Source organism: Talpa occidentalis, unplaced genomic scaffold (assembly GCF_014898055.3).
Source record: "Talpa occidentalis isolate TD23 unplaced genomic scaffold, MPIMG_talOcc4v2.1 talOcc4.12, whole genome shotgun sequence".
In the NCBI taxonomy this organism is placed as follows: Eukaryota; Metazoa; Chordata; class Mammalia; order Eulipotyphla; family Talpidae; genus Talpa; species Talpa occidentalis.
This window is the reverse complement of record NW_023601212.1, coordinates 5,575,666-5,596,254: the sequence shown is the minus strand read 5'-3', so window position 1 is coordinate 5,596,254 and position 20,589 is coordinate 5,575,666. Positions and strand designations below refer to the sequence as shown.

Genomic DNA, 20,589 nt, shown 5'->3' with positions numbered 1-20,589 from the left:
AAGAGTTTTTGTTTACTGTGTGGTTGCTGTAACTCCATGCCACCCAACCACCCTACTAGCAAACCTAAGGTCTAACTTATAATTCGACATTGACACATTCTAGGGTTTCCTCTTTTAAGGTGTAGCCTTTCATATGCAAATACAGATTGGCGTTTGTGGTATGTATAAAACAAGGGCAATTAAAAATCAGTCCAGTGGGAAGTTGTAGAGAAGAACTATGAATCCACATATTAAGATCTGTGGACTTACCACCTTAATCAGAAACTGAAATTTCTTATCAGAAAAGGCAACTCAAGACATGAGGTGGCAAGCAACATAAACATGCCCAGCTCCCACTTCCCAATCTAGTTACCTAAAAGACCTTTCTCACGGGGGGGGGGACGACGGGCGCCCCCACAAACCATCCAATTAACTAGGCATACATTATTCTGACTCTGTTGCAGGTGATTTTAATAGCAATGAAGCTTGTGTAAAGAACTTATCTTCGGGCCTCCCTGGTGGTGCAAGGGGTTAAGACGCAACCTATAAAGCTGTCCGCAGCCTCTGCAGCACGAGTTCAATCCCCGAACAGCCAGGGAGCTACCCACATGACACAGCAGACCTCTCCTGGCTCACCTGCTGCTCCCCTCAGCAGTGTACTTCCGTCAATCTGCCTGTTCTGTTCCCCACTCTGTCTCTGGTGAATCCTCTCACACACACCCCACACCTCTGGCCTGTACCCCAGCTCTTGTATGCATAAATAAATAAATCTTAAAAAGAAAGAACCTATCTTCTACCTAAAATGCCTCCTAAGCCATGAATCCACTCTCAATTCCACGCTCCACAAACACAAACAAGGAGGCAAAAATACGGACAGCTCTTAAAATAGCCAACAAGGCCTGGCAGTGTAAGATACTTGCAGTGTTCGGGGTGATAATGATCTGAGACTTAAAGCAAAACCAGCTTAGATTTTTAAAAAACTTACAACACAAATTCCCAGGTTATTTAATCTGATTAACACCCTGTTTTTAAATTGCATTAAAAAAACAGCATCAAAAGATCCCCAAGGTTACTCACTCCCCAAGGCACTGAAGAGGACTTCAAAGGCAACCTACAAACTGTGCCTCAATAATGGGATCCCTGGGGCCCAGTGTGTGTTGGCCAAGGCTGCCAAGGAGCCCTCCCTCAACTCCTCTAAGCACAGAAAACAAGAGCTACTACACAGCCTGGATTCTGGGTGATCACTGTCCAGTGATGACAATAATTATGAAAGGAAATTGTAGTCCTCTAATGTTAACTTTCAACAGAAAAGTTATCTCCTATTCATAAAGCCATCAACCTCTCCTCAAAACATGCACTATGTTTCTATAATCCATAATTTCAAGGGTGCTCAAGAGTTAAGAATTCTGAGCTTGGCACTCCTCCAAAGTACAGACTCCCTGGCCCTCCTCTAAGCAGGTACCTCCCTCCAGCCATCCCCCAGGAATGCCTCTGGGGTGAGGAATCCTCCCTAGCACAGCACAAGCAGCCCCCAGTCCCCACTCACAGCTTAGCACAGTCACTCTACTACCTACTGGCCCCACCTGCATGCCAACATGATGGCAACACTCCTACTTAAGGGCTGACATCAGATGAAGGGCTTTAGGATTTCACTAGCATGTGTAATTTGCACCAACATGGCAGCCAAACAACTAGTGTTCCCTATTTCGATATTGCAAATAACCATTCCCTCAAAATTTTTGGTGGTTGTACTTCACATACCACAAAATTCACCCATTTAATGTGTATGGTTCAGTGATTTTTAGTATGTTCACTTATGCAACCACCACCATTATTCAATCCCAGAACATTTTCATCACCCCCAAAAGAATCGCCATCCCCAGCAGGGGTCACCTTCATTTACCCCTCTGCCCAGTCCCTGGCAACCACTCATTTATTTATTTATTTGCTACTCTGGACCTTTCCTATAAATAAATCAAGCTTTATTCGTGGCTAAAGTATATATCAACACTTCATTTTTTTCATGGCTGCATATTCCACCATCAATTCATCAGTTAAATCATGCCACTCCGACACCTGTGTACACATTTCTGTGTAAAACTAAGTTTTTTAAGTTCTCTTGAAGTATACCTAGGAGTGAAATTTAGGGGCCACATGGTACTTTAATTTCCTTTGCAACTTCTGGTTCTTCCTTCCCCAGGAATAAGCAAACCTTATCCTCAGCAGCCTGCCTTACCAGAAAGTAAACCTAGTAATTCCTACTAAGTTGTAAGTCTCTCTACCCATTTTGCCATTTTGTCCACCCCCCCAAAAAAGGGGGGGGGCCACAAATCTTTTTGAACCCTTTCCTCAAAAACAGTCAAGAGAACTGCAGAAAAATGTGGCCCAAAGCTCAAGTGTAATTGTAGTTTTGTTGCTTTCTGTTGAAATACTTACGGGGAAGTTGTTGTGGACGCTCAGGAGGGAAAAAATCTCCCTTAGGTAAGGCCCTCTCATCCTGCAAAGGAAAGTGAACAGTCTCAGTATTTGCTGCAGCACTTCTTACAACAGCAAAAATGGAAGCAATGCCCATGAGCCAAGGACTAGTTAAATAAATTATGAAACATCAGGGCCATGGAATAACAGAAAAGGCTACACAGAAGAGTGCCTGCTGCCTTTGTGTAAAGGGGTAAAGATAAAAACATACATTCATGCATATTATCAGAAGGGACCTCGGCAAGAATGGTTTTTACACGCCTTTAAACTCAGTCTTATGACACCACCATTTTTAAAAAATTAAATGTTTAAAGAAAAATGCTTAATAGTGCCCCCCACCCCCATCTGAATCCTAACTAGGCTACCTTCAGTCACACCTGTGTTGACTATTAACCTGACAGTTACAGTAAGACTCATGTTTTACACTGACTGAAGTGCCTGAACAGAACTTTAAAGGCTGTCTGAATCAAAAAATTATATTCACAAAAGATACGATGTTAACTAAACATACTACAATAGTTTGAAATCCATACATGAATATAACATTCTTTGAAAGTGAAACTTCTGGGCCATATGGTACAAGTATCCACTTGCTCAAGGAGGATACTCTAGTACAATGCCAACAACAGCCAACTGTACAAAAGAAAAAATATGTGAAGAGTTGCATGAGCAAAGTATTATTCTCTCATAAATTTGCTCAACACACTGTACCTCACCTAACTTAGAGTGGTTTGTGTGTGTACACTCTTAATCTCATGTTTTTACTACTTACTTGAGTACACTGTGGAGAAAGATCCCATCAACTTACCATTTTCACATGCATTGGTCTATCAAATAGCAGTTGGCCATTAAACATAGCTGATATTACAATTAAGGCTATTTCTTGCATTTCTAAAAACATGCACAAGCGGGAAAAACAATTCAAACTGCAACAGTTCCTTTAGGTGAATTTATAAGCAATTTTAATGTATTCCTTGTACTTTCAAGTCATATGTTTCTAAAGTATAAAAGAAACAATAAAATCAAACTCAGGGAAAAAGGTAATTCAGCTCACTCCTTAGGTGCAGAGCTTCATTCATGTAACCCTTCTCACAAACCATCCCTTAGCATTGACAACAGCTTTCTGTGCATGCCCAGGGAGCCAGGTGTCCTACCACCTTCTGAAGTAAAAAAATTTCTGGTGAAGGCAGTGACAGTTCTGTCTGCATTTACTCAGTATGGTCATGTGCAGCACTCTCCGGTGCAACCACAAGATGTAACTCTAGGGCAGGCAACCTAGGATCAGAAAAAGGTGCTTCTTCCAAAATGATGTCTACTCACGGAGAGACAGCCCTTTATGGAATTATGTGAAGTAACAACTGTGCTTCTCTGCAATGGTAACTTCCTTGCACTTCCCTCTTTACACCAAACTCCTCCAAGAAGAGAACACTGGCGAAGACCACCCATGGGCACAGGTGAACTTTCAAATCCCTTAGAATGTGTTCCCTTTGGTCAATGAAGAAACACTAATCACAAGATTTCCTCTTCCCCACACACACTACTAATACAACATTGAGGCCAAAGTGGTCATCAAGAATGGGCTTCCAGTGAAAGGATACATATAGCTTGCACAGCTTCAATAGACTGCTCAAAAGTAACAGTGCCTATTCCACGACTTTTTCCATCTTTATCCTCAAGAATGTCTGCACGGACCACCACACCAGCCATACTAAAAACTTCCTTCAGTTTCTTCCAGCCAACTTTATAATCCAGCTAGAGAAAGGGGAGGAAAATCTCAATGTAAATATCTTTAGAAAAACTTTTTTTTTACATGAACATGACATGCTTCAGTTGGAAACAGCATCAGAAAGTGTCTCAAAAATCGGTAACCTCTTATCTTTCAAACCAATGTTTATTTTAACATTAAAAAAAAAAAGGTTGTACAAAGAAAGCAATTAAATTATTTGTTTCCCAAGCTAAGGTGTACTGCCATCCTTCCCAACCCACCTTCTTTTAAATACATTTACCTTTGCAGCAAAAAAGACAAAGTGTTTCTAGTCATCCTAAGCACACGAGGAGAGTGTTGGAGATAAACCTCTGTTCACATACTTTCTCACCTTAACCTAAAAACTCCCCGCAGAGTACAGACTTAGGTGCCACTTTTGTAAACATCAGCAAAACTCAGCAAACATGGCCTTGAGATCTCTATCAAACTTGTAACTTATGACCCAAATAGTTATTAGGGGACAAAGCCCAATTCCAAGGTTGGTTTGAAAAAACAGGTCAAGAATAACCCTCTTCCAGTTTTTCTTTCCAAATTGTAAAAACTATATTGACATGTATTGACAAAATCAAAATGTTTCCATTTACTTACATTTGCTACAAATACTGTGCTTCCAAGTCTTCCAGCCTGTAATGCATGGATAATCTCATTTGGGATGTTAGGATTATTTAGGATACTGGGTGGGATATTAATCATTCCTGGGCCACCTGGTCCCATACCCATCCCACCAGTCGTAGCCATCACCTTTTGCATCGCTCTCCTGGCATGTTCACCATCAGGATCCTAAAACAAGCACAGAAGCATTGCATTTAACTGCCCCAACCATGACTAAAACCTTGCCTCCTCACTAAGAAATATTCCCCAAAATTCAGAGACTGAGCGATTGTTTGGAAAACATGTCTTGAAATCTGTAACAAAATCCAACGAGCTAAACACCAGTCTGGGAAGATTTGAGCCAAAACGAAAGAGGACGAGTGTAAAAATTAGCTCTCAACTGAAAAATAACAAGGGGGGGGGGCGCCCCGCGCACAACACTTAATATGTATAATTTCCAGGCTGAAATAAGACCTTCATGGGCTTGGTATAGTTAATCTTACTAATTTTTTAATTTCTGTAAACCCCTCGGATGATTTCTCCAAAAGTTAAAAACAAAAACAAACAACAGCCATAGATCACCACCCTTTTAGTTATTCAGGCATGTGAGGCTCAGGCATGTAAAGTCCGGACAGGTATGTGAAGCACTGGTGTTGACACTATTATTGCCTCTTTGCCCTTTCATGCATCACCTTCAACACAGGGACCTTAGACCCTACCATGACTTCATCTCTGAGGAAAGGCAGACGGAAAGTGTCAGGGAGGCAGCCACCACTCATCAGGATATGCTCCACCACTACACCTGAGTTCCCAAGAGTGACTGCTGAATCCTGCAAATGTCCCTCTTCACGAAAACCAGGTTAGCCAGCTCCGTAAAATGCAGCCCGGGACTACTGCCGTCTTTCCCTAACTCCAAGCAGGGACAATTCAACAATTATAATTGGCATCCAGTGTTTTAAGAGCTTACTTCTTTGACTTTCAGTGGTCTTCCACTCAGACTATGCTTGTTTAGAACTTCTGCAGCTTTTTTCATGCTTTCTTCCATCTTGAATTCAACGACACTATGAAGAGGCAAAAGGAAATGTATGAAACCAGTCCTAAAACTTAGAAGACCCAAATGCCAATAAGTCACTAAACAATACTTACGCACATCCCTTTGGAAGTCGTCACAGACCAGTCAGAAGAGCAAGGAAAAGGGGAGGAAAAAGAAAAAAAAAATAGTAAATATCAATGACAACTAAAAATTAAAAATGATTTATGTAACAAAGTTAATTTTTTTTTAATCAACCCTTGTCTAAGGGGAGGCTGACAGAAGTATCTTTCCTAGCTTTCCTTTATAAAGAGCTGGGCTCCTTAGTATTTCCCTATGCCCACACATTACCACTGCACTAAAGTTGCTAAGTTATAATAAGCAGACCTAAATTCAGGTTCTCCAAGAAATCACACAAACTTTAGATCTGCTTTCCTCTATAATCAATCAATTCCTTATCATACTAGTCTCCTAAATCCATCCCTTCCGTAGTTAAGCTCATCCTTTTGATTATTCTCAGCCATTCTATTGCACGACAGAAAGTAGTTAATTTTCTCTTTAAACTAGGCCAATTTTAAACATTCAGGTTTTAAATATTTGTTTTACAATTTACTGGCACAAAGGCAACTTTTCAGAATCTTTGGTTCACACAACTTTCAAATTCAGCAAACAACCAAGAGTAACATTTTCTAGACAAGAACACACGTTTTACATTAATATACCACCACTGAAATTCCATGCATAATTCACACACAGCCAATTCCTCTGTTAACAAAGAGACAATGCTGCTATTGGTCCCCAGTTACCCAAAATGGGCATCCAAACAGAATACCAAAAAGCTCTTTGGCCAGCCATTTGGAAAAGCGGGACTCCCGTTTGCAGATCCCCTCCCACCCCACTCAAATGTTTGGCAAAATCAAACATAGCTACTGTAACGTGAGCACTCACTGCCTTCCTGATTTCATTCGATTCCACGCCACCATACAGTTACATTTTTCATGTAGTAAATCCACAGAAGAAATTCTCTCAGACACTTACCCTTGACTTTCCTTCAGCGTCCATTAAGAGCTCCACGTATGTTACCTCACCAACTACAAATCAGTTTCCAGACGACACATAAACCAAGGGAGAAAAGCCAAGAAAACAATGGGAATTTAGAACAATCATCAGCAACCTTGTATGGAGCCTCTGCCTTATAAGAAAGCCCAGAAACACTCCATGTTCTCTAAACCACCAAACTAGGCATTACAGGTGTGCAGTAAAAGAAGGTGAAACTTGTTAACAATATGTCCTTGATTTTCCTCCCACCACAAACAAAAGCTATTTCCACAGATTTCCGTATCAGTTTCCCTGCCTGGAATACTCACTCATGACTAGAGGCAATCCAAATCTATAGGAAAGAAGTCTGCGTGGTTCACTTTTGGGGGAAGGGAGGAAAACAGTTTTACACATACACTCTTCCTGATGAAAGCAGGTTAACAGCACACAAATGGCAAAGTCACTGACCTTGGCTCAGAAGCTAAATACAAGGATGTGTACATATACTCAAAGGTGCACACACAGTAGGACCGACTTATCTGGGTATGCATGCTGTACTGCAGCCCGGAGGCCCCAACACTCCGTTTACGCTTCCATTCCAACTGTCTTGAAATGCTGAATAATGATTTTAACAAGGGGCCCCCGAGTTTTCATTTTGCAATTTGGGTCCCACAAATTCTCTAGGTGGTCTTGCGCACAGCACTAGGTGCCTTAAGTGTTAGAAGTAGAATCTTTGAGTAGACATCACAAATCCAGAGCAGCACCTGGATTCTCTTCAGTGAATTATAAATCCATATTCTTGCTGCTTTCTCAACTTCCCCATTAAAAAAACATAAACACAAATTTAGAGCTCAGTTTTTGGCTAAACAGTTAAATTCACTTAATTCTAACCAGACAAAGGGGATAAAAACAAAATTTCAAAGGATTCTGCAGCTTTTCCTCAAGGTTTGGATTGCCAACTCATGACCACCATGACCAGATATTAGAGCCCATCCAGAAAACCACCACCAAAATGGCTGCTGAACTTGAAGATGGCACACAGAAAACAGAGAAGTTTAACATGTTAACTTGGAGAAAACGATCTCTAAGCAGCGTCTCCAAAGTCAACAAAGGACTTTTGTTCTCAGGAATTTTTTCTTACTGGAAGATGTTTTCAAGATGGTAAAGCCTTCTCCAATGCAATTTTCAAGTCTGGTTTGCAGCACAAGGGTGAAAATAACCCTCTTAATGCCTCAACAAGTCCTACCTACTCTACTCCTTTATTCAAAGAATATTAAAATTATTTAGGGAATTTAAAAATTAGTATAAGACTGAAATGTAAAATAAAATTCAAATAAAAATAACATTTTGAAGGTCTGTTTGTTAGACCTATATATTTTTATGCACAGCAGCTGAAAGCAAGAAGGCAAGTGTTCACAGCGTAAGTATCGCCTCACCTCCACTGTCCTCCCCTCAAATGTTACAGAACGAAACCAACATTTTGCACAAAAGGCAGGACAGAGAATTCGTGCAAAGAAATGAAAGAAGAGAGGAGTGACTGGTATAGTTAACTTTTAGAGGATGTACTTCTCAGGGGCAAACTGATAAATGATTCACGGGACCATGTCCACGTTGGCTTTATTTTCCCCTTACAGAAATAAATCAAGTTGAAAAAAGTTACGGACATTCCTGAAGCCATATTAAAAGCCATTTGTTTCAACAGCAGCAGCCATTTGAGGACCAATAGCCCGTGTCTCCACTTTGATGAAAATGTCAAGTAATGTCAAGACAGTGAAAAGAAACCCACATTTATTTCCTACCAGCTATGACTACCGCCTAACAGACCTTAAAAAATAAAATCACAATATCTAACTCAAGACAGATATAACCATGTTATCAGAATTCAAATACTGTTGCAAATTTTAAGTTTCTAATGAATGTCCATAAAGACCCTTTTCCAAGGTATTGTTGCAACTCAGAAACCAAGCAAGTCCAAACCAAATTTTTTTCCATGGTCATAACCATTTTAACAAAAAGCCAGGTTTAGAAATTAGGACTTTTCCCAGTTAACATTCTAGTGATGGCACACACATCCAACTTCAATCCTTTGTACCATAAGTTTGCTTAAAACATTTCCTTTGTTCCCCCCTAAATGGTATGGTTATTTAGCAAGAATAAAAAATTACAATAAAAAACCCCTCCATCCTATGAGGTAAGCCATAGGTACGCATTCACTGTGGCTCTAGCTTGAATAAGTGCTGTTCCCAAGCATCATCTATAATACCCATGGCACCTCACAAATTCTTAAAATTCCAGTGAATTCTTAAAATTCCAGGCTCTACCTTAGGAGAGACAGCATGGACATTATGACTTGCAGTACAAATCACTGTTACAGGAACTACAATGGTTGCTAACTCATATTTCCCTACAGGAAGACAATAATGAAGGCTTCAAAGACCGCCTTTCCTTTAATTCTACAATATTACAGCAGAGACCTGTTTAGTATAGTCAGTGCAAATATCCAGAATTTGAAGGCAAACCTTGCTAACTATGCATAATCTGGTCACATTCAATGATGTGGTTTAAAAGGCCAAATCAACTAGAGCCTATCACACAGGACTGAGGCAGAGATAAATTGGCATTAGCAAGAGCCTCACAGAAATGGAACTCATAGGTATTCAAAAATACTGCCCCTCCTCTCCCTTCCTGAAGGTGGAGTGAATCCATGGAATCCCAAGCTGAGGCCCAGACAAATTATCCAGCAGCTTTCAAACATCAAAACAGCTAAATGAAAGCCAAGACTGAAAAATCTAACACTAAATGTTATCACCTACCTGTATTTTAAAATGCTCCAAGAAATCATTTTTGACTAACATTTAGGTGAATTATTTTAAAAACTGCCTCAAGAATAAAGCACATCACCAGGATAAGTAGATGAGCAACCAAAAAGAACGGAGGCAGTCCCTTGGAGGTATTTTTAACACTCCTGCACACATTTTTAATCCTACCAAGAGCATCTGCTTTTTTGTGTGTTCTTATTTAATGCCGAAATCTGAAGGGGGGGTGGGCGGGTAGGAGGGGCTAAAGCTTAGGTGGAGAGAGCTTCATATGTGAAAAGACCTAAATACTTAAAAAGGGGTTTGGGAGTGGAGGGGGCTCAAAAGCAAGGCATATCATCAAACATTTTTTACCTCTTAGTAGTAAATTTCCACTTTAATGGAGGGGTACATGAAAAAAATGCATCTTTTAATTTGGAAAAGTTTTTCTTCAATATATAGACTACTTGTAATAAGGCAAAATAATCAGTCTATAATAGTGACTGCTTGACTTGCAGACAAGTTAAAAAATTATCTCATTCTTGCTCCATTTCCATGGCAGGAACCAGGAGAGTACTACCTCTCTCAACTAGACCAAATTCACCAAATAAAAGCCAGGTTAGGCTGCATTCTTGGGGTGTTTCAACTTAAGTACCCACCATTTTCAAATAACAACCTTTTCTAAAATGCAGGTTTGAAATCTACAACAAGAAAAAAAGGGGCAGACAAATAGACTGGGTAGGGAGGGGTTTTTACTTAAACAGAAAATGAAGTTCTGCTCCTCAGACCCACATGTAGATTATGTCTAAGAGCCAAGGGAGATTTTCTATAGGACTACACTTGCCCTCTGGGCCTTGGTTTTCTGTCAGCTGGAATCTGAAAGTTAAAGTGATGCATTAAATAAAAACAGAAGGATTAAATGATTAAAGAAATCTTTGCTCACACAAGTTAAACTGACTGCTGCTAAACTGGGATTGATTGAGAGTAAACTACATCACTGACCTTCCTTTATTCCTCAAACTGTGCTCCAGTGTTTGCTCACTGCTGGTGCAGCACAGTCCTGCCACAAAACAGCCAGCGCCCTGGTTAGGCCAGGAGCAGCAGCAGGCCAATGCCACACTTTCTTCATCCACACAGGACTTGCCAGTAATTTAATGCAACACTATTTAAAAGTTTAAAATCCCCCAGACCACCCTTTGTTCTCAAAATCTTAATTTTCCCACCCAAGCCTTACGGTCAAACACTTTTAAGATTTGTATACCAATTATGTGTCAAGTGATGACAATTAGGAAGTTGTGAGGACTGTTAAATCACTTTCAAATCTGGCTCTCAATTTCTTTTTCATTTGAACTCTTCAGAGTTCCCAGCAACCATGTAGTATCTCCATTTAAAAAATAAGCACGGTCAAAAGGAAGGACGTGGGAAACCTGTTGTTAAAGCCCAGAAACTGACAGGATGTGGGGGAGTAGAGTATAAGCAAAAAACTGCCTGGCTTAGAACAAAATAAAGTTCTCAATATATTACCTCTTTAATATCAACAATGCTGATTTCACAATAGTGCCAAAGAGCTGGGCACCAAGCAAATCCGGGGAAAAGGTTTAAGTAACCAGATTCACAAAATACATGCATTAACAGGATTTCCAAAAATTCAGTAAGGTGCCAAAATTAATGATGGAAAAATATGCATGTTGCTGCCCAAAGGGGGCTTGCGGGGAAAGGAGACCAGAAATTAATGGGTGGGGTGGGATGCAGGACACAAGACAAGCTCAGACATGACCATCCTTAGGAAAGCACTGGTAAAAGCTACTCCAATTCTGAGATGTGGTGATTAGACAATGCTGCAGTAACAGAACATTTTTTCAGAATTTTAAGTTGAGGAAAACTAATTCTGCTCTTATTCTACTATTTTCCTGAAACACCACGACTACTCAGGATACTCTTGAAATGTGGACCAACTGAAGAGTGGCTGGATCAGGACAACCCAAAACTCTGTGCTTTGTCTGGTCCTGAGATATTTTGAAACAAACACTCTTAGGGTGTAACTGTCTCTTATCTACATTTTTTTTCTATGCAATAACAAGTCTTCAGAAATGTACAACTTAATTTGCAACAGATTTCAAATAAATATTCCAGATTCCAAATAACCATTTAAGCATAATTTGGGTGTACCAAGACAAGAATAACACATATTTTTAAAACCTCAACATGAAAAAGACATTTCTTAAGGAATCATATGTAAACGCAATAATTTTTTTTTTTTAGATTTCACATACTGAGATAAACATTACCATAAAAAAAAGATTACCATTCTCTTACAAATTCTCTTTACCCACAGTCCAATATGGCAAGTAATTTAATTGAGCAGAGTATTAATTTAACCTGTACAGGGGAGCTCTAAACAAGAACATTTTAGAATTTCTTAAAAATAAGTGATTTACTGCACACCTGTAATTCTAAATTACACCACCAAAAATACACGGAGAGGGCTGAGCCAGGGCATTCATAGCAGTATGCCAGGGGAATATGAGAACCAGTTTGGAAGTATCTAAGTAAACCAACAGGCTGGCGCCACACTTAATGCAGCGTAAAATAGGAAATTGAGGTGAACTGCTTCTACATCCAGAAACGTCATGGCGGCGGCGGCTGTTGCTACCAGCTTTAAGGCTTCCAAAACTGAAGTACTGAATGGTAAAGCAGTAAAAATGTCACCTACTTTATCCATCATGTCCCAAAACTGGTTCACACACTCCTAAAAATGAAAAAATAATTTGGCCAGCAATCTCTTACAAAATTCTGACAATTGCATTTTCAAAGCCACATTCCTGGTTCTTGGAACTACTATACCTTATTGGCAATGTAAGTATCAATTCAGCGGTTCAACCAAATCACGAGAACACAAATTTGGGGGTTATCCCAAAAACTAATTCAAATGAGACCCAACTGGACTGTACAGAAATGCTAAGCTTGTATTGAAGCAGCAGTCCCAAAAACCAAGAACACTGCATCTGGGATGCCACATGACACGCCCTTCAGACAAAAAGAAACTTCACTTTTGCCCTAGGAACATTGGTAGGAATGATTTGGCTGATCAAGGCAGAAGACAAATCTCACACCAAACGTTTGGAAATACTACATGGGAGCAGCATACATAACTGCACAGAGAGGTTCAAGGTGCCCAGTCATCTGGCACGTCATGGTTGGATTAAGTGATGGGACAATGATGGCAGTGGGCCATTCAAAATTTCAAAACCCAATGCTGGGAGCACCAGTACACATACCAGAATGGCCTATCCAAGTGGCATCTGTCACTGAAGTGTTAATCATTTGACAAATCAAGCTCAAATCTCTTTTCATTATGAATGCTCCAGAAAACCAATACCTCTCAGTCCTTCAAAAAGATTCCATTTAAGGGTAATTTGATTCTAGGTTTCCTGTGGGTGTGGGGTGATGGGAGACCTCAAGGCATTAAGACAAATTGTTCTCTGTCGATAGTTTAAACAGGGCAGAGCAATCAATCTCTTTAGCCCTGAGTGCCACCAGCAGGGCCAAGAATCAGGAAAAGACAAAAGCAGCAGAAGAGTGTGGAGAAAGAAGATGCACATGGGGTGGTGGGGAAAGGGGCAGTGTATGAGGAGGGGACAGGCACAGGACCAGGGGGGCAACCAACCTCCTCAGACCTCCTGGTGGCAGCAGAGCTTCAGTTGCTTCCCCTGCCTAGCCACAATTTAGACACCAGAGCTGTGACTGACGTGCTCCTGAGGCACTGCATTACACAGCAGATGGTTTCTTTTGAGCTCAATTGCCAATCTACTCTTTTTTCCCAGGGGTGGAAAAGTCTAACAGTTTGATGTTTTCTAATTTATAATCTGAGCAACACAAGTTCTACCTACCAAATTTGGTCCCAGAAGACATCCACAAAATTTAAACAAACAACCTTCCCACCAGTTAAAAAAAAAAAAAAAAAAAAAAAAAAAAAAAAACCTAAAAAAAAACCTCTCCCACCTAAAATGAAGAATTCAAAAAATTTCCTTGACACAAAGAGGCTCCCCTCAAGCTTAATCAAAGCCCTATAAACCATATTAAGCCAGTAAAATCATTCGGAGGGCAAGGGACCGTACAAACCACCCTGTCTGACACACAGGTGCATGACCACAAAAAAAAAAAAAAAAAAAAAAAAAAATTGGGCTGGGTAGAGGGACTTAACTCTCAAGCCTGGACAGAACACATGCTCTACCCAGAACAGCTTCCACTGACAAAAAAATAACCAAGGAATTAGCCACAGAAAGATGACACAGCAACCTTCTTACCCTACTCAAACACCAGTACCATTACCTTTTTCTTTAACCAGGTCTTTAAGTGACTGCCACTTCACATCAAAAGGTATATTTGTAATGAAGGCTCTGTATCTTTTAGTTGGATTGGCATATGGTTCAAAGCGATTGCCTCCTCTTTTTATGTTTTTCTCCTTCCTCTTCTCATTCTGAGTAGGCCGCTCTCCTTCACTGAATACAAAAAAAGGAGGGAGAAAAAAGGTCCCCATGTTAGCACAATGTGAAAAATATTTGATTAACCAGGTTTATTATGCCAGATTAATTCCACACACAATTACATACCACACAAACTAACACTGTTTCATTAGGACATTCACACTTAAGTGCTTCACAGGGCTGAAAAAGTTGAATAAGTGACACCTTAAGACCCACCTATCCAAGAAACTATCCCCAAAGTAAGCTCTCCTAGATCTCTGCATATTCCTATGGGTCTGTAATAGAGCTGGGAGATGCCAATTCCCTGCACCAAGGTGTTTTTATTCCATCCAAGCCAAAACAAGAAAAAAGGGAAGATTTACAAGATTTTATGGGAGAGATATGAGGTGGTGCACATAGGTCCAACCAATTTTGGCTTCACAAATGAAAGTGTTTTTTATTATGGGGGGGAAAATGTCTTTTTTAAAGTGGGAATATAAAATGGTACGGCCTCTACAGAAAACAGTTTGGAAGTTACTAAAAATGTTAAAACATATACTAATTATACGTGACCAAGGCATACACAAAAAACACTAAAAACAAGGACCCAGGAACTTGAATACCAACAGCAGCATCACACCCAAGAGCCAAAAGGTGGCAACAACCTGCAAGAGGTCACCACCAGGTGACAGGGACACAATACAGTGTGCATCCACGGAACAGTATTACATCATAAAAAGGAAAGCAGCACTGACACACACTGCAACACAGATGAATTTTGAAAATCTTACGGTAAGTGAAACATTCCAGACAGAGGAGTTAAAAGGTTACAGGGGCTGGGGTGAGGTGGGAATGGAGAGTTTTGTTTAATGAGGACGTTTTTTGTTTGGGATTAAAAAAAAAAAAAAGTCTGGAAATGGACAGTGGTATAATGCACAACACTTAACTAATGCCACTAAATTGTATACTTAGAGTGGTTAAAGTGGCAAATTTTATATTTACCACAACAAAAGATCTATTTTGAAAGGAAAAAAAAACATTCTCTACACAACCCTACTTCATTCTCTACACAACCCTACTTCTTTAAAGCCACGTAAATCCAAGTCTGAGCTAGCGTGGGAGGCAAAAGAGCACCCAAAATAAAAATCCCGTTTTTGGCAAAGGCAGGCAAATGCTTCTTGGCATGCTCTTTCCTAATACTCTTTTCCTACATATTAGGTGCCTCCATGTGTTAACATTCGTTTCTGAGCTCTACAGGTACTTTCTTTCGAAACTCAAATATTTTTATTTACACTAAAAACCAGTGACACAGGGTCCACGACATAGTAATGGTTCCAGTCTGTGTTTTCAAACCGCTTAGCTCACCTACTGGTTACAAAATGTATAAATAATTAATTACAGCCAAAGCTGACAATAAAGTGTCTAGTCCACACACAGCCCCCCCCCCATTATTATTACAGGTAAGAATAAGATACCCAATATAATCAGAGAGCCTGCGGTATTTGGCTGGGTTTAATGACTGACCATCACGGGTCTCACCATCAAGAAAGCAGCTCAAGGATTATGCCCAAAGTGTGGGCAAAGCACCACTGTACCCAAATTCCTCTCTCTGAGAAGTGTCCTCAAAGTATAAGGAATTAGAGCTACCACATCACTTCCAATCTTTTTAAAAATTTGACCATTTCATAAATCTAGTGACTACAGTCAATCCTATAACAGAATTATAAAGAACTCTCAAAGCCACTAAAACACAAAGTATAGACGATGTCATAGTTCAAGAGTAGTCTTTTAAAAAGTTCATTTTTAAAATGTCGAGTGCGATTTTCTCATTTATCTTCAAGATAAAATTAGAAGACTATTTTTCTCTAGCTCTAAAATATTTGTAACAAGGGCCTCCCTGGTGGAGCAAGGGATTAAGTCTCAGCACTGCTATGAAGCTATCGGCAGCCAATGCAGTGTTCAAATCCCCGTCCAGGGAGCTGACCCACATAGCGCAGCATCTCTCCTGTCTGTCCACTGTTCCCCTCAGCAGTGTATTTCAATCTGCCTGTTCTGCTCCCCACTCTGGTGAATCCTCTCACCGTGTCCCCGCCCCCCCCACACCTCTGGCCTGCACCCCAGCTGTTGTATGATAAATAAAACAAATCTTAAAAAAATAAAAGTCTACTGGGCCTCCCCGGTGGCGCAGCGGTTGAGCGCTGGGTTGCGAAGCTGCCCGCAGCCTCTGCAGCGCCGGTTCGCTCCCCGGCTGCTCCCCGGCCACTGGAGGAGGGTCCCGCATGGCGCGCAGACCTCTCCTGCCGCCCGCTGCTCCCCTCAGCAGTGTACTTTGGTCCTTCTGCCTGCTCTGCTTCCCGCTCTGGCTCTGGTGAATTCTCTCACCCTCCCGCGTTTCTGACTGTACCCGGTGCTTGTATAAATAAATAAATGAATCTTTAAAAAAAAAAAAAAGTCTACTAACAGGTAATAAAACGGTGGCATATCCATACACTGAAGTGTGTGCACATCTCTGGGATATGAGAGGAAATCAGACAGTACCTAGAGAAAACCCAGATAGGGCAGCAGAACTTTCCTGTCTTGCCGGCTGCTTCTCTTAGCAGTCTATTTCAATAAATCCACTTTTTCTGAAAACCCAGAGAGACAAGGGGAGAATGTTCAAATTTCAGAGTGGCCCTGGCCAGGAGTATCCTCCCTCCCTCTGCTCTCCCTCTGTGTTACGATGAAATGACCCGGAATGGGATGTTAAATATCTTCCACATCATTAAACTAATATTATTTTTAATATCGCTTTGGGTTTATGTCTGTGTTCTGATAATTTTATGGTGTCACTGCTCCACCACTCTGGAATTACACTGTAAAGATCACACATAACAAAAAGACTGCGTGCTTACTGCACAAAGGACTGCTACCTTCACTGTGTGATGATGAATCCCTATCCTCATATGCCTCCATGCTCATACCACACAAATTTGAAATGGCAAACCCAAAAACCTTGAGAACCATCCTTAAGTAAAGGGAATCTTCAGGAAACCCTTTCAAGTCTGAGCTGCTCTAAGGCACGTAAGCTGTGGAGAGCACTATCTCTGATTCTTTACCAGCAAAACCAGCTGTGTACTGCAGCTCAGTGATACTGTATAGACTCAACAGCCTAAAAGCTGCTTGGTAAATGTAAAGCACCATACCTCAGTGGCTAAGAAGCAGTGTTACTCATCTAGGTCTGAACCCCAATATTACCACCCCTTTGCTAGGCCTCAGTTCCTTCATCAATAAGTTTCTATCCAGGGCCTCCCCGGTGGTGCAGAGGTTGAGCGCTGGGCTGTGAAGCTGCCCGCAGCCTTTGGAGCGCCGGTTTGATCCCCGGCTGCTGGCGAGGGTCCCACATGGCACACAGACCTCTCCTGCCGCCCGGCTGCTCCCCTCAGAAGTGTACTTCGTCAGTCTGCCTGTTCTCTTCTCCGCTCTGGCTCTGGTGAATTCTCTCACCCTCCCGCGCTTCTGACTGTACCCAGTGCTTGTATGTATAAATAAATAAATAAATAAATAAATAAATACTTTTTTTTTTTAAAAAAGAAAGTAGAAAAAAAATTTTTTAAATAAATAAAAGTTTCTATCCACACTTAGAAAGTTAAAGGAAAGTCTTGGCACACAATAACTGTGGCAATGATATATTTTTGTACCAATATTTTCTTGAGGGAAAGGAACTTACTTGATTTCACTCCTAGTGATTAGAGCTTAAAGCCAAGCCCACCAAGACTAAGTCTTTAACTCTTGACCATAAAACATGATACTGAGAGTCCATCTGAGAAAAAAAACAAGCAATCTAAATTTGTGGACAAGTATCTCTCTGCCTAAATATAAGCAAAAAGCAAAGTAAAATCAAAAGAGCTGGCAGAATTCATTCAAATAATCCAGAGCCCCTCCCCTTTCTAATTGTTAATGCATTCTGACATGTCTCAAAAATTCTTTTTACGAAGTATACAATCACGTATTAAAGTACAGCAAACAGGGCCTCCGTGGTGGCACAAGGGGTTAGACACAGCACTATAAAGCTATCGGCAGCCTCAGCAACACAAGTTGAATCCCTGGACTACACCAGGGAGCTGCCCACATGGTGCAGCAGATCTCTCCTGTCTCGCCTGCAGCTCTCCTCAGCAGTGTATTTTAGTCAGTCTGCCTGTTCTGTTCCCCACTCTGTCTCTGATGAATCCTATCACACACACACCCCACCCCCCACACCTGTGGCCGGTACCCCAGTTCTTGTATGCGTAAGTAAATATCTTTTAAAAATATAATCAAGTACCGCAAACAATTGCAAAGCAGAAAATCTGGCTTAAATAAAACAATTCTTATAACTTTTTCATGAGGTTGATTATCAAGACACTACTGTGGCAGCATCAAGGACCTTGGAGTCAAGATTCCTTAACCTGAGTTTTACCAATTGTTTTTAGAAAAATCTTTTTGTGGGGCCTCCCCGGTGGCGCAGCGGTTGAGCGCTGGGCTGCCCGCAGCCTCTGCAGCGCCAGTTCGATCCCAGGCCACTGGCGAGAGTCCCACATGGCGCGCAGACCTCTCCTGCTGCGCCCACTTCTCCCCTCAGCAGTGTTTTTGGTCCTTCTGCCTGTTCTGGTGAATTCTCTCACCCTCCCACTCTTCTGACTGTACCTAGTGCTTGTATAAATAAACAAATAAACCTTTTAAAAAAAAAAAATTTCTGGTTTTAAAGCTAGAATCAACACTTTGCATTACCTCTATGATAAATACAAATTTTCCACCTTCTGATTTGCTCATAAAATTAACGTGGAGGAAAAAGTAAGCTAAGTCACTGACTTTAAATATATAGTGCAACATTAAAAAAAAAAAATCCTCTCCCCCCCCAACTAAATATACACTGAGTTAAGACTGAATTGAGGGAATCAATTTCTCATCAAAATAAAGATCCTCAAAAAAAAATAAAAATAAAAAATAAAGATCCTCCTCAAACACCCAGGAGAAAAGGCACTACAAAACAAACTTTCTTATCTGTGTCCTCATCCAAGCTTGCTGGTTCACTGCTTGTGGTTTGCAGCACACTCCACTCCTGGTGGAGACAAAGGTCAGAAGCAGCTTCACTTACATTCCATACCTCAAAGGCTCAAGATAAAAATCCAAATTCCTCTGCCTGGAATTCACTGCCCACCAGCTGATCCCCAGTATAAAGCCGCTTCAGTTCTTCATACAGACATCAAAACCCAGTCTTTAAGACATCTTTCCTCTCTGCCTGTCTCCAATCATCTCCATCTCCTCCAGAATGGCCTCCCACCACCTTGCCTTGCCTCCAGCAAGTTAGGTGGGGGAGAATCCTTCCTTGTCCCTACTGGGTACATGTACCCCCCCCCAAGATTATGCATTAGGCAACTTACAAAAGACCTGTTAGTACTTATTTTCTTTAATGGCAAGAAACGCCAAGAGGATTTTCATTCTTACTACAAAAGGTGAAAAGTGAAAATAATACTCAGTGTTTGTTTCGCAGTGAGCCTTACAGAGGCGACTCGCACTTATACCTGGAACAGGGCAAGCAGCACCGCCAAGCTCCTTTCCCAGGAACTACTTCATACAGGCTGTGTATTTATCATATCATTCCTGCTTTTGCCACATTAAATATTATTTTAGGTTTTATATGATATTTGGAAGGCTATTTTTGGGAGGAATAAGGTGAAGCTCAAAAAATTTCCATAGAAATAGCAATTGCAGGCCTCCCCGGTGGCGCAGCGGTTGAGCGCTGGGTTGCAAAGCTGCCTGCAGCCTCTGCAGCGCCGGTTCAATCCCCAGCTGCTCCCCGGCCACCAGAGGAGGGTCCCACATGGCGCACAGATCTCTCCTACCGCTCGCTGCTCCCCTCAGCTGTGTACTTCGGTCCTTCTGCCTGTTCTGCTCCCCGCTCTGGCTCTGGTGAATTCTCTCACCCTCCCGCGCTTCTGACTGTACCCAGTGCTTGTATAAATAAATAAAAATAAATCTTTTAAAAAAAAATAGCAATTGCTTCTTCTCTTTACACCATTTGGGCTTACAAGCCACATCATAGGAAACTACTTTTGGGTAAGGAAAGAAATCTGGGGCCTCCCCAGTGGCGCAGCGGTTGAGCGCTGGGTTGCGAAGCTGCCCGCGGCCTCTGCGGCGCCGGTTTGATCCCCGGCTGCTCCCCAGCCACCGGAGGAGGGTCCCACATGGCGCGCAGACCTCTCCTGCCGCCGACTGCTCCCCTCAGCAGTGTACTTCGGTCCTTCTGCCTGCTCTGCTCCCTGCTCTGGCTCTGGTGAATTCTCTCACCCTCCTGCGCTTCTGACTGTACCCAGTGCATGTATAAACAAAAACAAAACAAACAAACAAATAAAAATAAAACATGCCTCTATAAAAAAAAAAAAAAAAAAAAAAGGAAAGAAATCTGTAACTCCTCTTCTAGCACAGCATAAT

The 20,589-nt window shown here is 41.3% G+C and overlaps 1 protein-coding gene across 11 annotated transcripts in view; it reads right to left on the bottom strand.

The window, feature by feature from the left end:
* The window catches only part of HNRNPM (heterogeneous nuclear ribonucleoprotein M), a 263,350-nt gene that overhangs the window by 15,348 nt on the left and 227,413 nt on the right, over positions 1–20,589 (bottom strand). For 5 of the 11 annotated variants that reach the window (XM_054692987.1, XM_054692990.1, XM_054692993.1 and 2 more), the window contains exons 2-6: positions 5,778–5,871; positions 4,808–4,999; positions 4,053–4,206; positions 3,263–3,312; positions 2,416–2,476 (exon numbers count right to left, since the gene is read on the bottom strand). In XM_054692987.1, the coding sequence (XP_054548962.1) occupies positions 2,416–2,476; positions 3,263–3,312; positions 4,053–4,206; positions 4,808–4,999; positions 5,778–5,855 (535 nt within the window). In that variant the 5' untranslated portion in view covers positions 5,856–5,871. Of the gene's footprint in view, positions 1–2,415; positions 2,477–3,262; positions 3,313–4,052; positions 4,207–4,807; positions 5,000–5,777; positions 5,872–5,956; positions 6,854–6,878; positions 6,932–14,005; positions 14,176–20,589 lie in introns of those variants that run through there. The other 6 variants (XM_054692991.1, XM_054692994.1, XM_054692995.1 and 3 more) reach the window with 4 other exon arrangements.